This window comes from Ochotona princeps, chromosome 18 (genome assembly GCF_030435755.1).
Source record: "Ochotona princeps isolate mOchPri1 chromosome 18, mOchPri1.hap1, whole genome shotgun sequence".
NCBI classification, from domain to species: domain Eukaryota; kingdom Metazoa; phylum Chordata; class Mammalia; order Lagomorpha; family Ochotonidae; genus Ochotona; species Ochotona princeps.
This window is the reverse complement of record NC_080849.1, coordinates 29030328-29044990: the sequence shown is the minus strand read 5'-3', so window position 1 is coordinate 29044990 and position 14663 is coordinate 29030328. Positions and strand designations below refer to the sequence as shown.

General features: G+C 45.1%; 1 protein-coding gene across 3 annotated transcripts in view; it reads left to right on the top strand.

Moving 5' to 3' along the window:
• FHOD3 (formin homology 2 domain containing 3) overlaps nt 1-14663 on the top strand; it is a 434575-nt gene that overhangs the window by 369948 nt on the left and 49964 nt on the right. For all 3 annotated transcript variants that reach the window (XM_058676902.1, XM_058676901.1, XM_058676900.1), the window contains 2 exons: nt 733-1026; nt 9011-9894. In XM_058676902.1, coding sequence (XP_058532885.1) covers nt 733-1026; nt 9011-9894 — 1178 coding nt within the window. The remainder of the gene's footprint in view (nt 1-732; nt 1027-9010; nt 9895-14663) is intronic.

Here is a 14663-nt window from a genome sequence, read left to right as displayed (position 1 = left end):
CATGGGTTCAGCCACTAATTTCCAAAAACAGGAAGCTGTTACTGCTTGTCACTTTGATTCATGGTGGGTGATGGGTCAGTCTGTCTTTCCCTGAAGGGGCATGGGTTTCAGGTGTTAGTTTCCTATTGCTGTGTAACAGATTTAAGCAGGAGATAGCCATTGAAATGCCCACCCACAGACTCAACAGTTGCCATGGGTCAGACATCCCTTATGGCTATACTGGATTCTTGGCCGTGGGGTCCTGAGGCTGAAATCGAGATTAGGGCTAATTTAGGGTGTTGGCAGGAATCTGGGTCTTTAAGCTTACAGAACTGAGGACCTCCATTTGTGTGCACCTTTGGTCAGGGGCTTCAGTAGGCCACCTGCATCCCTTGTCATGTGGCACCCTCTGTCTGCAAGCCCACAGTGATATAGATCCTTCCTAAACTTGTAACATCTTGCCTTCCTTTGCAGTAGCTAACCAGAAAGCTTTTTGCATTTAGTCTCTCTTGATTGCACCAGAATCCCTACTTTATCTTAATATCCTAAGGTCAGCTGACTTGGAACAGTCCCTTCCCCCAGGATGCATCAATTAGCATTGGAATAAATAACCATGACTCAGGACTCTTAGCCACTGTCCTAGACTTCTGCCCACTCAAGAATGGCACAGAACAATCAGTCTCACATCCCTTTCCATTGCCACCTGAGAAATCCCTTTTGTCAGTATATAATCTCTGTCATTGTCTCTACCAGCAAGTGCTTGCTATCCTGAAGCCAAACCAGCCGCCAAGCGGGGACCAGCAGTCAACGTGGGACAGATTGTCGATAAAGACAGCCAGGACATAGCCACTGCCCCAAGCGGAGAAGAAGAGAGTGAGGTGGAGCGGCCACAGGAGCAGGAAGAACAAGCCTCTCTCAGTGAGAAAGAGAGGCAGAACGAGGAGGTGAACGAGAGGGACAACTGCTCTGCCTCCAGCATCTCATCGTCCAGCAGCACTTTGGAGCGGGAGGACAAAGAGGACAAGCTCTGCAGGGACAGGGCTCCTGGTAAATATGACCCCTTTGCTCAGCAGCTCCTGCCTGGGAACCCAGAGTGGGGGACCCGGGTAGCCAGCCTCCATCCCCCAGCTGTGTTTCCCAGGGACTGGTGGAGGGGAATGTGGCCCCAGTGTCGGCCGGCAGCCCCCTGCCCAGCCCTCCATCTGCCATGTGGTAGATGGGGACTCAGAGAACATGGGCTTTTCCTGAGGAGTGGGACCCAGAAGAGAAGCTTGTTTTCTTCTAGTCCTTTAACTGGGAGTCATAGTGTTACAGTTTTCAGTTTCTGATTTAAGTGTTTTCATGCTCTTATCTCTTCCCTTAATAAATTTTTCTTTAAACTATGTTGGGGTAGCTGTATTTGGTGCAGCAATGAAGATGCTACTTGGGACAATAATATCCCATATCAGAGTGCTTGGGTCTGAGTTCCAGCTCCCATTCTAACTCCCCATTCGTGTGTACCCTGGGAGGCAGCAGATGATGGCGTAGGTTCTTGGGTCCCTGCCACCATGTGGGAAGCCTGGATTGACTTTGTGGCTCTCAGCTTTGGCCTGGCCCAGTCCCAGTTTGGGGCATTTGCCAAGTATGCCTCTCTCTCTTTCTCTTCCTCTCTAACTCCTTTCCTCCCTTCCTCGTTCTCTCTCTCTTTTCTTGTCTCCTTCCTTCCCTGCCTCCCCCTCTTTTCCTCTCTTTGTCTCTTTACCTCCCAAGTAAATAAAACAACAACAGCAAATTAAAAGTGGAGTGTGCTAAGCCACTGTAAGTGGATATTGCACACAGAATCATATCTATTAAAGTGAATGAATACTTTCATAAAGTTGGGGTTCACAGTGTGTTGAAGTCAATGTGTTAAGCCATACTGAAGCTTACATAATTTGGTGGCTTTCTTACATGTGTGAGCACTGTTTTCTTTTTAGTAAAAACTACGTGTTACTTCTTATGGAATTATATATTTTGGGCTCTATACTTGATGGTCACTCAGATTATCTGTGGGCTGTGATGTTACCATTGATAGTCAAATAGAATACTAGGTTATAAACTTGGAGTTGTTTGATGAAGTGGTTCAAATGCTGCCTGAGCTGCCCAAATTCCATATCAGACTGTCTGGATTTGAGTTCCAACTCTGATCTCAAGTCCAACTTCAAGCTACATGACACCCTAGTAGGCAACAGGTGATGGCTCAAGTAGTTGGGTCGCTGCCATCCACCTGAGAAACCCAGGTTGAGTGTTCAGTTCTTGGCTTTAGCCTGGGCCAACACCAAGTGTTGCAGTCATTTGGGGAATAAATCAGCAGTTGAGAGATCGCCCTGTGTCCTTGGCACATGGAGGAGCATGTTCTCTTGCATGCACTGTCTCTGCCTTTCCAATTAAAAAAAAAGTATTAGTATGGCTGCAAAAGCGTCCCAGGACTTGGGGAGGGGTCCATGTAGGGTTATAGAAAAGTAAATGATTGATTCAACCTATAGCATCACAGTGTTGGTTTTCCTATTCATAACTTGTATACTGTTTATGTAGGATACTGCCTTCCTCGTTCATACTCCTCCAATGGAAACATATAGTATGGGCCTTTGTACGAGTTACATGGGGCACACGTCTACCTGCTCCATGGTGAGGAGGCCTGTATCTTGGGCCCAGTGTGCAGGTTTTTCAGTGACTCCATACCATTACCTACATTTGCCTTATTGATTCTGACATTAAGAATAGCATCTCAGAGGCATGGATGATTCTGGTTAGAATATACTGCTACATTTTAATCTCTATTTGGTCAGTTACTATGGAGTGAAATAATAAAGGAAGCCTAAATGATTAATTTACGTTTTAGGAACTATTGCCTTGAAAAAGGTGTGTCTTTGTGTTTTTTTTCTTAAGATAAATGATCAAAGGAGTATTAACTATACTGGTATGAATTTCTTTGAAAGTCAAATCCCAGTTGATCTCCAAACTTCTGCTGGTTATTCACACTTAATGTAATTATGTTCATAATAGAGCACCAGGAAAAGGGTTAAGTCTTCTTAAATCATGTTTTTTTTTTGTTACGAATAGTTTCAAGAATTATTCATCATATCTGGGTTTAGCAGTCCTAAAACATATCATCAAGTTGGTTTAGTAAAAATAAGCCCAAGGAACAGAACTTTCTTGGGTTGGATTGTCCAATATTCTTCCAAATAAGGATAACTTTCCAAAATTGGAGACCACACTCCTAGGGAATGGCCACTGACTTGCTACCCAAAGTGGTGATGTCCAGGGACTGGGGCTTTGTCGTGGTTTTTCTGCCTTGATTCAGTGCTGTTTAGAGACTCTGTTATGTTTATTTGCTGTAGCTTCTTGGTTTATATAATGCCCTGTGCTTGCAGGAACCTCCACAGCTGTAGTCAGGGCAGCTCTGTCATTGGAGCTCTTGCTTTGCACAATGTTTTGAATTAAATCAGAAAGGAATCTTAGGAATACAACTGTCACCTGTCTTTATTTCCAATAATTGTTTTTGCTACTCAGAAATGAATCTGAAAGGCCTGAAGCGGGCTCAGTTTGTTCTGCTTGTGTGGTTTTATATTTGTCTTGTGTGTGCCATTCTGTGACATGGAGGTGAGAGGCTTTCTCATGGCATTCATTACACTTTGTTGTGGTGACTTGTGTGATTGTGCTGGGTCTCCACCTCACTGTAATGTTAATGAAGATGAGGAGGCATATGATGTTCATGGGGGGATGGGTCCTCATTTCCTAGCTAGGTGCTGAGAACATAGTAGGTCTTATAAAATCAAGGGAGAATACATGGTTGAAGGGCAGACTAACCTCCCTTCTCTCCAATGCCGGCGGAGTCCAACTGAGAGCTGAGCATCCATTCTGACTTGATGTAAACAAGGGGCAAGCTATGCAGAGTGGGATGGGTCGAATTGGCTCTGTGTTCTTCCCAGTACAGAATCATTGAGGACCAGCAGGGAGCTGAGCCTCCTCCTTCATTCGGAAGCAAGGGAAGTCAGCATCCATGTTCCTGCAGAGAGGCCAGGGCTGTGCTGGACAGGTGCTTTATCCATCAGCAACGAGGATGTGGAAGTCAGCATTATCCCTGGGTGGTGATAGCATCCCTTTGCAGGGAACTGAGTGCTCACCTCCACCAGGACATGGAGGACAGGCCTATCAAGGGAACTTGCTGCTAGGAAGAGGCTAACTAGGACCCAAAGAGTAGCACATCATACCTAAAATGTTCAAAACACAGTAGAAAGTTCCTCATTATATCAAAATTAGGATACTCACATCTTGAATGGAAAAAGGCAGTCACATAATGCCAACATGGAAATGAGCCAGAAATTAGAACCATGTGACAAAGATTTGGAAGTAGCCATCATGGTACTTTTCTATTTTTTCCTGTGTAGCTCTACTTAAGCAAAGAAGTAAAAGATGTTTTTAAAAAAAACAAAAGAAAAAGAAAAGAACTGAGCAACGTAAATAAAATAACTTACTGGATGGGCTTCCTGGTTGACTTCAGCTGATAAACGGAAAAAGCCATGAACTCAAAAAAGTAGATCAGTGGAAACTACTACATTTAAGTAGTGGAGAAAAATAGCCTGAAAATAAGAAGGCTCAGAGCCTTAGGGCCTTGTAGGACTGTAAGAACAGACCCAACAGCCACGTCATTGGAATTTGAGGAAGAAGAATGCTATAAAAACTTGAGAGACATAGTGGCCAGAAATTGCCCACAATTTTCAAAATCCATGAACTTATAAATGTATTAAACTGACAAAACCTCCAACAGGGCCATCCAAAGACATTCACACCAAGCCGAACAATAATCCAAGTTCTGAAAAACTAAAGACCAAAAAAGAATTTCTAAAGAAACTAGAAAGAAAGATGTTAGCCATAGGGGATGCTCATTTGAAGCCCATAGAGACCAACAGCAAGGGGTATAATACTATGGAAGTGAAGGGAGCAGTCAGCCATGAATTGTGTGTCCAGCCAAAGTATCCTTTAAGAATGACAGGTAAGATAAAGGAAGACAAAGAGGATTTGTCACCGGTAGACTCACCTTACAGAATGATTAAAGGAAGTTCTCTGTACAAATATGGTGATAGAATACCAGAATGAGTGAAATTCAGGGTAGAGTTTCTCTTTTTGGGTTTCAAACAAATTGCATTTGAAGATGAAAGCAAAATATGCCATTTACATAGATGAAATATATAAGGAAATATATAAATTGGTAGTTTAAAAGTGAGGGGGTAAATGGATTTAAAAAGGAAGCAGTTTCTAGAGTTCACACAAAGTCGTAAAACCCCAATACTAGTGGACTTTGTTTAGTTAATGTGTGTATTATAATATCTAGAATAATCATGATAAAAACTATATGATGTTTTACACTTAAAAACATCCTAAAAACTAAAGATAAAATTCTAGAAAAGATTCAGTTAACCCAGAGGAGACCAATAAAGTATAAATAAAAACAGAGAACCAACAAACCAAATGCAGACTTAAACTCCAACATATCAAAAATATTTCTTACATTAAAAGACTAAGATTTGTGGACTGAATAAAAAGTTATGTTCTGTGTCTTTAAAATTCATTCCAAACAGAAGGCTAAAGGTAGATAAAGTTAGAATGTGGGTAAAGGTTTGTAATGCAAACATTAATCAAAGAAAAGTAGCAGGCCCAGTGTGGTAGCTTAGTAGCTAAAGTCCTTGCCTTGCACATGCCAGGATCCCATATGGACACTGGTTCTAATCCCAACAGCCTTGCTTCTCATCCAGCTCCCTGCCTTAGGACCCTGCACAAATGTGGGAGACCTGGAAGAAGCTCCAGGTTTCTGACTTTGGCTCAGCTCCGGCCATTACGGCTGCTTGGGGAGTGAATCAGTGGACAGATCTTCCTCTCTGTTTCACCTCCTCTCTGTATATCTGACTTTCCAATAAAAATATTAAACAAAAAAGTAGGAGTGACAATGTGGAAGTGCTTTTAAAAGTTTGTGAGGTTGGGCCCGGCGGTGTGGCCTAGCAGCTAAAGTCCTCCCCTTGAACGTGCCGGGATCCCATATGGGCACCGGTTCTGGTCCTGGCAGCTCCGCTTCCCATCCAGCTCCCTGCTTGTGGCCTGGGAAAGCAGTCGGGGACGACCCAAAGCCTTGGGACCCTGCACCTGCGTGGGAGACCCAGAGGAGCTCCTGGCTCCTGGCTTCGGATCGGCGCAGCATCGGCCGTTGCGGCTCACTTGGGGAGTGAATCATCGAATGGAAGATCTTCCTCTCTGTCTCTCCTCCTCTCTGTGTATCTGCAAAGTTTGTGAGGAATGGTATTAAAAGAGACATTTATTTTGGTGCAGAAATTTTTGAAACCCATGATTTTTTGGTAATGTGGGTTTTTCCTGACCTTTTTGAAGCTGCTCCTTAATAGTATCAAAAAGAATCAGAACAAAGGGAATTACTAAGGACAAAAAGGGACACTACAAAATTATAAAGGGATGTATGACTTGGGAGACTGGTGTTGTGGCACAGTGGGTTGCCAGTTCCGGTTCTCTAGCTGCTCTGTGTCTAATCCAGCTTTCTGCTAAAGCACCTTAGATGATGAGGTACATTAGCAGATGATGAGCCAAGTTCTTGGACTCCAGGAAACCATGTTGGAAACCAAGGTGGATTCCTAGCACCTGACTTTAGCCTGGTTCACACCTTACTGTTCAGGCATTTGGGGAGTGAATCGATGTTGGAACCTTTCTGTTTGTCCCTCTCTGTGTCACTCACCTTCCAAATAAATATGTTTAAAAAAAAAACAGGAAGATGAATGAATGAATGAAGAAGCAAGAAAACCATTTAAAAGTAGTACCCAGCTCTGTTTTTTTCACTGTTGCCAAAATAAGAACATACCAGCATCTCCCAGGCAATTGAGAAAGCCTCATGCTCTGTAGAGAAAGATTTCTGGTTTTATCTGCTGCATCCTCCTGGCATCAAAATCATTTCCCTGTTTATAAGGGAGCCTGGACCAGGGTTGAGGCCTTGGAGCCAATGAGGAAAGGAATTGGGTTTCTGTGCATAACATGAAAATCTGGTCAGCAGGGTACTGTGTTAGACATGAAGGATGATAGAACAGGAGTCAAGGATGACTATGACATTTAAGAATTGGCCACAGGATGGATGAGGAATAGGAAATGACTGCAGTCGAAGCATGGCCAATTTATGGGTGGTGTTGAAAGCTTTAAGACTACTTCAGATGATGATGAAAAGAGTATAGATGGAGAGAAAGGTTGAAAGTAACATGGAAACAGCAAAGGGATCGGAGAAGTAGCCAGACAGAAAGAAGCTCTCTTATTGCACACCATCTCCTGGACCTCCTGAGTGAGTGTGACCTGAAATCAAAAGTACTCAGAAATGAGCAGCTTTGAAGAATGGTGCTATCAACTGGGTTCTAAGGGATGATCAAAAGAGAACATAGAGGCAATGAATTAATTTGTAGAAGCAGTCTTATTGGAAAGAAAAAGAGGAAAGCTGGGTGGTAAGGGGGGTAAGTAGGATCAAGGCAGGTTTTGTGTTTTTAAGATGGGATGAGTTATACATATGATGCAAGGGTGCGAGTTTGACCTGATGTCTAAGATGCCTGGGCCCCATCCCACAGTGCCTGCTTTAGATAACTGTCCCCAGCTTCTGACTGCAGGCCCTGGAAAGCAGTAGTAAATAACTGAGCTCTTGCCACTCATGTGGGAGCCCTGGATTGTATTTCTAGCTACCAGCTTTGGCCCCAGCAATTATGGGCAGTTGGGGAGTGAGCCATAGAATGGGAATATTCTTTCTGCCCATCTGTCTTCTCCTGTGTGTTTCTCTTTGCCTGTCAGATAAACAAGTTCATGAAAAAAATTCCATTAAAAATTTTGAAATTCTTGCATATTTTTCCGTGAGTTCTGTGAGCTCTCCAGTGTATGCCAGATGGAAGGATCCCCTGGGAAGAGCTTGGGAGCTGCAAGACAGAGTAAATGGCTGGAGTGGTTTCCTATGGCACTTGCCTTCTGCAGAGAGAATGCTTTGTGGGGAGTTGAAAGAGGAAGGCCTTGTCTTATGGCTCTCTGGAAGATCTTCAGAGATCTTCCTGGTAGGCTGATAAACTAAAAAGTATGACTGTCCATGCAGAAGCATATGGTGCGGGTGCAGGGGGTGTGAACAGAGGGAGGGGATTGAAGAGTTATGTAAGAGAGGGAGTTAATGAAATTGCAAGGCAACATTAAGTGTCCCGGAGACTGGTGGCCATGAACTCAGTGGGTGATAGTGGTATGGTTTGTATTCTGCTCCAGGCCCTTTGAGGTGTCCTGGGGAAGATTCAGGGGAAGGGGGCAAGCAGAGGTACCCTTACATTTCCTCCAGTACTTGTTAGAGGGCCAAGGAGTGGCTTCCTTGCTATACCATGTCTATTTGAAATGAAGACCTCTTAGCTGCTTGTGGCTTGTGTCCTGAGCAGCTGCTGTGGGTGGGCCAGACAGAGAAGGTCAGTTTCTCCCCTGGGCCCCAGTGGGAGCCGGGAGCAGTGCTGGGGTGTTGGCTCCAGGGCCTTGGGCAGCTTTGGCTTTGGTTACTTTTATCTCAGCATCTTTTCTAAAGTCACTACTGTGTGTGCAGCCCATCTGTTTTTTTTTTGAAGATTTATTTTTTTCGCTGGAAAGCTAGATTTACAGAGAAAAGGAGAGACTAAGATTTTCTATCTGCTGATTCACTCCCCAAGTGGCTGCAATGGCCAGAGTTGAGCAGAATCCAGGAGTTTCTTGTTATTCTCCCACAAAGGCCAGGGTCCCAAGGCTTTGGGCCATTCTTTACTGCTTTCCTAGGCCACAAGCAGGGAGCTGGATGAAAAGTGGAACAGCCAAGGCACAAACCGGTGTCCATATTGGATCCTTGTGCTTGTCAGGAAAGGATTTAGCCACTAAACCATTGCGTTAGGCCTGCAGCTCATTGATTTATTAGGAGGTTGTTTTGCTCATGCTACTGAGGCTCCCTGCCGGCTTTCTCACTTGTCTGCCTCCTGTGTTTTTCCAGGTTTGTGGTCTGCAGGCGTTCAAGATGCAGGTGTAAATGGACAGTGCGGCGACATCCTCACCAACAAACGGTTCATGCTGGACATGCTGTATGCCCACAACAGAAAATCCACGGATGATGAAGAGAAGGGTGAGGGCGAAACGGAGAGGACCGAGCAGGAGGCGGAGGTGGTAGCCAGCCTTGCCACCAGGATATCCACCCTGCAGGCCAGCTCACAGGTTCAGGACGAGAGCATTAGGAGGTCAGACGTTGGCTGCTTGGACAACCGAGGCAGCGTGAAAGCTTTCGCTGAAAAATTCAACAGTGGGGACCTAGGAAGAGGTTCCATGTCTCCTGATACTGAGATCAGTGACAAGGGTCCGGAGGTGGCACCTGCGCAGCTGAAGACAGAGTCTGATTACATCTGGGACCAGCTCATGGCCAATCCGAGGGAGCTCAGAATCCAGGACATGGATTTCACTGACCTGGGGGAGGAGGATGACATTGATGTGCTGGATGTGGACTTGGGCCACAGGGATGCCCCAGGGCCACCTCCCCCACCTCCACCCACCTTTCTGGGCTTGCCACCCCCGCCCCCTCCGCCCCTACTTGACGGTGTGCCTCCCCCTCCAGTCCCCGGTAATTTATTGGCTCCTCCTCCTCCAGCATTCAGCACTCCTCAGGGCTTAGGGTGGTCCCAGGTAGGCAGGGGTCAGCCTGCATTCGCTAAGAAAAAGAAGACTATCCGTCTGTTTTGGAACGAGGTACGGCCCTTTGAGTGGCCGTGTCCCAACAATCGCCGTTGCAAAGAATTCCTGTGGTCGAAACTGGAACCCATTAAGGTGGACACTTCCAGACTGGAGCACCTGTTTGAGTCCAAATCCAAGGAACTGTCTGTTACAAAGGTATGGCTGGCCTCAAGCTTGCTTTCTTGATCAGCAGTTGTTCTATGCATAGTAGCCTGCTTGGGGTACAAAAAAGTGTTCTTGGGTGTGAGCTGCTTGAGTGAACAGGGCTGATTAGCTAACACCAACACCAGCTTCCTAACCTTGGGCAGAGTTGCTTTCAGAGCACCAGATTACCCTGGGAATAAGACTCCAAGGTTAAAGAAGGAATGCCAGCGGAGCCAGTAGCAGATGTTGATGCTAACAAAGGAAAGCGTGTTTGCTGGCTTCCCTAACTGGCTCCTTGTGTTCATTTGATCTTACCTTAATTGATTAGGATTGATGGTAGTCATTTCAGCTTCAGCTGGAATCACTCTGGGCCTTTGCTGAGGCAGGAGTGCAAGTGACATTGCTTTGGATAATCTGGCTGAGCCAGTCCGCTGCTACTCTCTACATGGTTCCCAATAACCATGTATTCAGTAGCCTACAAATCACATATACATCTAGTTGCAAATTTTTTCAACTTTACATTTTTTTAAAAATGTATTTGAAAGGCATAGTGTCAAACAGGGATAATGAGAGAGAGAGAAAAAATCTGAAATCTTTTGATTTATTTCCCCAAATGGTTGTAGTAGCGGTGATTCTGGATATGTTCCCATTTTAAGAATGCCCCTTCTCCTCAGAAGTTAGGGGAATGAGAAAACACTTGGTGAGAAGCACTCAAGGTTACTTGCTGAATCCAAAAGTGTCTGGAGCATCTACAGAACAAGAATGAGGGAGTTTGTGCTGTCAGTGCTGTGTGATGCTGGAAGACCAGTCAGGGGAGCTGATATTAGTCACCTTTCTTTCAAAGCACATGATGTGGTTCTTGAACTCCCTGCTTGCCAGCTGGCATTGAACCAGTTGCTATGTTCACCCAAGGTCAGTGAGAATGTGAATCTAAATCATTTGCAGCCTCAGGAATTCTCTAAAGGCAGAATGAGCACTTGGTTGGGAATCTGTGGTGCTCAGATCTAGCAGAGGCAATCAGGCCCAGTCAGCCCCAGCACAGAGCCCCAACATTGTCCTCTGTAGCACGTAATACCTGGCTCCCACTCCTACAGGCTCTGTGTCCTTGCTTTTGCAGACCTGGTGAAAACTGAATGGTGCTGGGTGATGTATATAACCTTTCCAGGTCTTACATTCAGTCTGGCACTTGGGAAAAGGCTGGCTGGGATTTGGACACCAGTCTGTAGCTGCCAGCAGTTATCCACAGTTGCCACCTCCTTGGTCCACTGATCTGGTTGGCGCAGTCATCTCTGTCCGCTCATCCTGCCTGTGCTCTTGCCTGATGTGTCTGTTTTGACTTCCTGTGGTTACTCATCAACTTGGGAGGATGCGGGGGCAGAAGGTGTTCCTGGACTCAGTGACAGGGGAGGGGAATAAATGGAAGTGAAAGTTTGGCAGTGAGCCTATGTCTTTTCAATTAAAACCACAAGCTGGTTTGGTCACTAGTTTCCTTGAAAAGACATAGAATGAATGTTGCAACTCCTCTGTCCTCTGGCTTGCTGTGGCTGATTTGGGTATTATTGAAACCCTGGCTTCTGCAATCTCAGTAGCTCCTGGTTTCATTCTTGCTTGAAGTAGGTAGTAGCCTCCGAAATGCTCAATAACTGAACAAGTAGTCACTATTTGCCTCGTTGTAATAAAAGGGAGGCCCAAGAGGAAAGAGCTTACAGTGAACCCTCTTTCGGGGCACTGAATTGGCAGATTGCACAAACCATAGGTGGGAGAGATTAGGGAAAAGACATGAAGCACTACTGAGGCTCTGCACGCTGTTGTTCTTCTCATCATTCCATAAACAACACAGGAGATTAACTCTTCACTTAGTATTTACCTTGGCTTTGTTACTGTAAGAAATCCTGAGACGGCTTAAGTTGTATGCTAGGTTGCACATAGGTCAATATACGAACACTAGGCTGTTTGATGAGCATGCACAGATCATGGTATTTCTAGAAGCAACCCATCCATAGGTATTGTTGGAGAACTATATTGGAAAGTTTACCATACTGATTCCAAAATGTTCTGCACAGGGCCCAGGCAGCCGTATCTTTGCCTCTCAGGGTAGCAAATCTAAGAATAAAATAAACTACAAAATGTTTTTTAAAGTAAAAATGCAAATTAAGTTTCAAACCCATCACCCTAGAAAGCAGATTGCATTTTGTTTGAGTTACAAGTACAGATAGAATCAATTTCTCTTCTATTTCTAATTCTTAGCTGTGCTCTTCATACCACACAGTCATGAATAGCCACCTCCAAATTCTGGTTTATGAGAAGGTTTTCATTAAACACAGTAGAATATAACAAAAATAAAACAGGAATGTACTTTACAAGGCTGCGCAAAATAAGGAAAATTGGTTTTAGGTTCCTTGAGAAAAGTAACATCAGAATAGTTACAGGGCGTGGCTGGGACCCTTCCATCACCCCCAAGGCCAAAATCTATGAGCCAGATCCAAGGCTGGGGCGATCACTTAAAGAATATGATAGCAAAAAAATGTCTTTTAGTTTCCTTTCCAAATATGTCATTTCTAAAGCCAGATCAACTTGTCTTTAAGCAAGAAATAGGTAAGTGCTAGATAGGTAGATAGATGCATAGCTTTTTAATATAACAACCTTCACGAAGTTTTGTGGAGAAAACTGGAAGCCTTATGCTGAGTTTTTGTCCCCTGTGTTTCTGCTGATGATCTAAGATGTGCTGAGTCACACAGAAAGGAGTTAGCGCTCTCCTGGATGGATGTCCAGGCGGAGCATCCCTGGAGAGGGTGGAGAGAGGACCTCCATGAACCTGACTTCTTCCTGTGGGGTCCCAGAGGGCAAGATTCCAACCTTGTGCCTATTTGGAATGAGGTCAGAAAATCCTGTAAGGAGAACACCTGTAGCAGCCAGCCTAGGACAGATGTCGGGTAGAGCAGGAGACCTAAAAAAAGGAGCCTCTGTCCCTCTTTGGGACCCTGATAGAATCACTCCCTTGATCTCATTGGATTTATCCTGGAGATGAGGCTCTAGGCTTTGGAGAAATTTAATGACGAGTTTCCAGAGGTATCAAATGACTTGTTCAAAAAATATCTAGAGATGGTGCTTTCATGGGTTGGAGGGGTAAACCTCACCCCAGGTCTAAATGAAGGCTCTCATGAATCATGTAAAGTCACCAGTGAGCTTCAGGGAGTCTGAGATTCCCAAGCAGCACCCATACGCTGATGGTCCTGAAACCTGGTGCTTTCCTGACAGGAGATTGGAATGCTCCCAGCTTGACTCAACTGTAGAATACAAGGAGATGAGATATTTTATAGATCTTCAAGAATCAGAAAAATCTGAATTCTGCCTGGAAATTGCAAACACAACTTGAGGATCTAAGTATGGGATCGGACACCCCATGTGCCAGGAAGTCCTGGGTGTGCCTGTTGTGCTGGTACTTAGTCCGCTGGTGAGGGTAAGAAAGTAAATGAAAGCAGGAAGCCTGTCTGTTTCACACTTGACCTGTGCTAGCATATGGGATTTCAAATTTTTTTTTCCTTTTTGAAAAAAATCCAAGCCTATTCTGACCATGGATTTGCTTCCTGGCTATGTTTTTGTTGTTGCTTTGTTTTGTTTGTTTCAGCAGTTCTGTAGATGTATGTGTAAGCTTTTGGCCTTCACGTTTTGCCATGTGTCTTGCCATCACCTTTGTTGCCAGACCTCAGGAAAATTGTACCCTTGTCCCCCACCTTTGGGATATCTGTATCATTGTGTCCTTGTAACTGTTACTTTTTCTTAATGGACAGCTTTGGCAATATCCTTCAGTGTCACTGTATTGACAGTGAGCAGGGAGCCAGTACCGTTTCTGGAACTTGAGCCTTGCCCATTAGGCACAAGGACTGCAACAGCAACGCCAAAAAGCATGGACAAGGGCTGCTCCTCCGGGACTCCATGGTTCTTTTGACAGTTCCATCCTTAGCCTGGGTGCTGTGTTCCACTGGGAAGTTCTGGGAGTCAAACATCCACTCTGTAAATGTGACATCTTCTCTTGATAGTAAAATGAAGGGGTGATCCTTGGTGGCCCCCTTTCAGGGATCTGTGTCATCTGCTATTTACAATTTGTATTTCTCTTTCTGCCTTTTCCTAATGGTTGCCAGTAACCCCCATAGTTTTCTTCTTTGGTGAGTGGCTCCAATGCAGGAGGGAGTGGGGGGTCAAGGGCTTTTCTGTTCCCCTGGATGGGGACTGGAATCAGGTCATGACCACTTTTGTGTGGTGGTCACCTGGCCCTCGTAACCATTTGCAATCAAGTTGGGGCCCTTACTTGAAGAATCCAACATACGTGCTCTTGGGGCAATTGCTTGTTCTTTTCAAAGCCTCCAGTTGAATATTTTCTGCTTGCGGGACATTTCTTCTGTGCTCTGCAGTGAGGACCAGTGTCACACCCAAGATCCACTTGGGTGAATGGCTGGCTCTGCCCTGCTTAGTTCCACCTGAACCTATGCATCTGTTTAGCTGTTATAGAAGACATTCGTTACCATATGGCACTTTCTGCCTCTTGGGGGTGGCTGGATATGCAGGGTCCTACTTCTCGTTGCTTGATGAGTCAACCCAACCAGACAATGACCAGGAGAACATGGAGTTGCCCTGCCCGTGAGCCTCGGCTGTTAACAACCACCATGTTCATCAGCTCCTGCCTTTCTGTGTCTCAGAACTCTCCTAACTCAGGCTGGGAACTGAATGTAGCCTCATGCTAGAGGGTTCATTCCTGTTTTCCCACAGCTGGCCCCTCACTT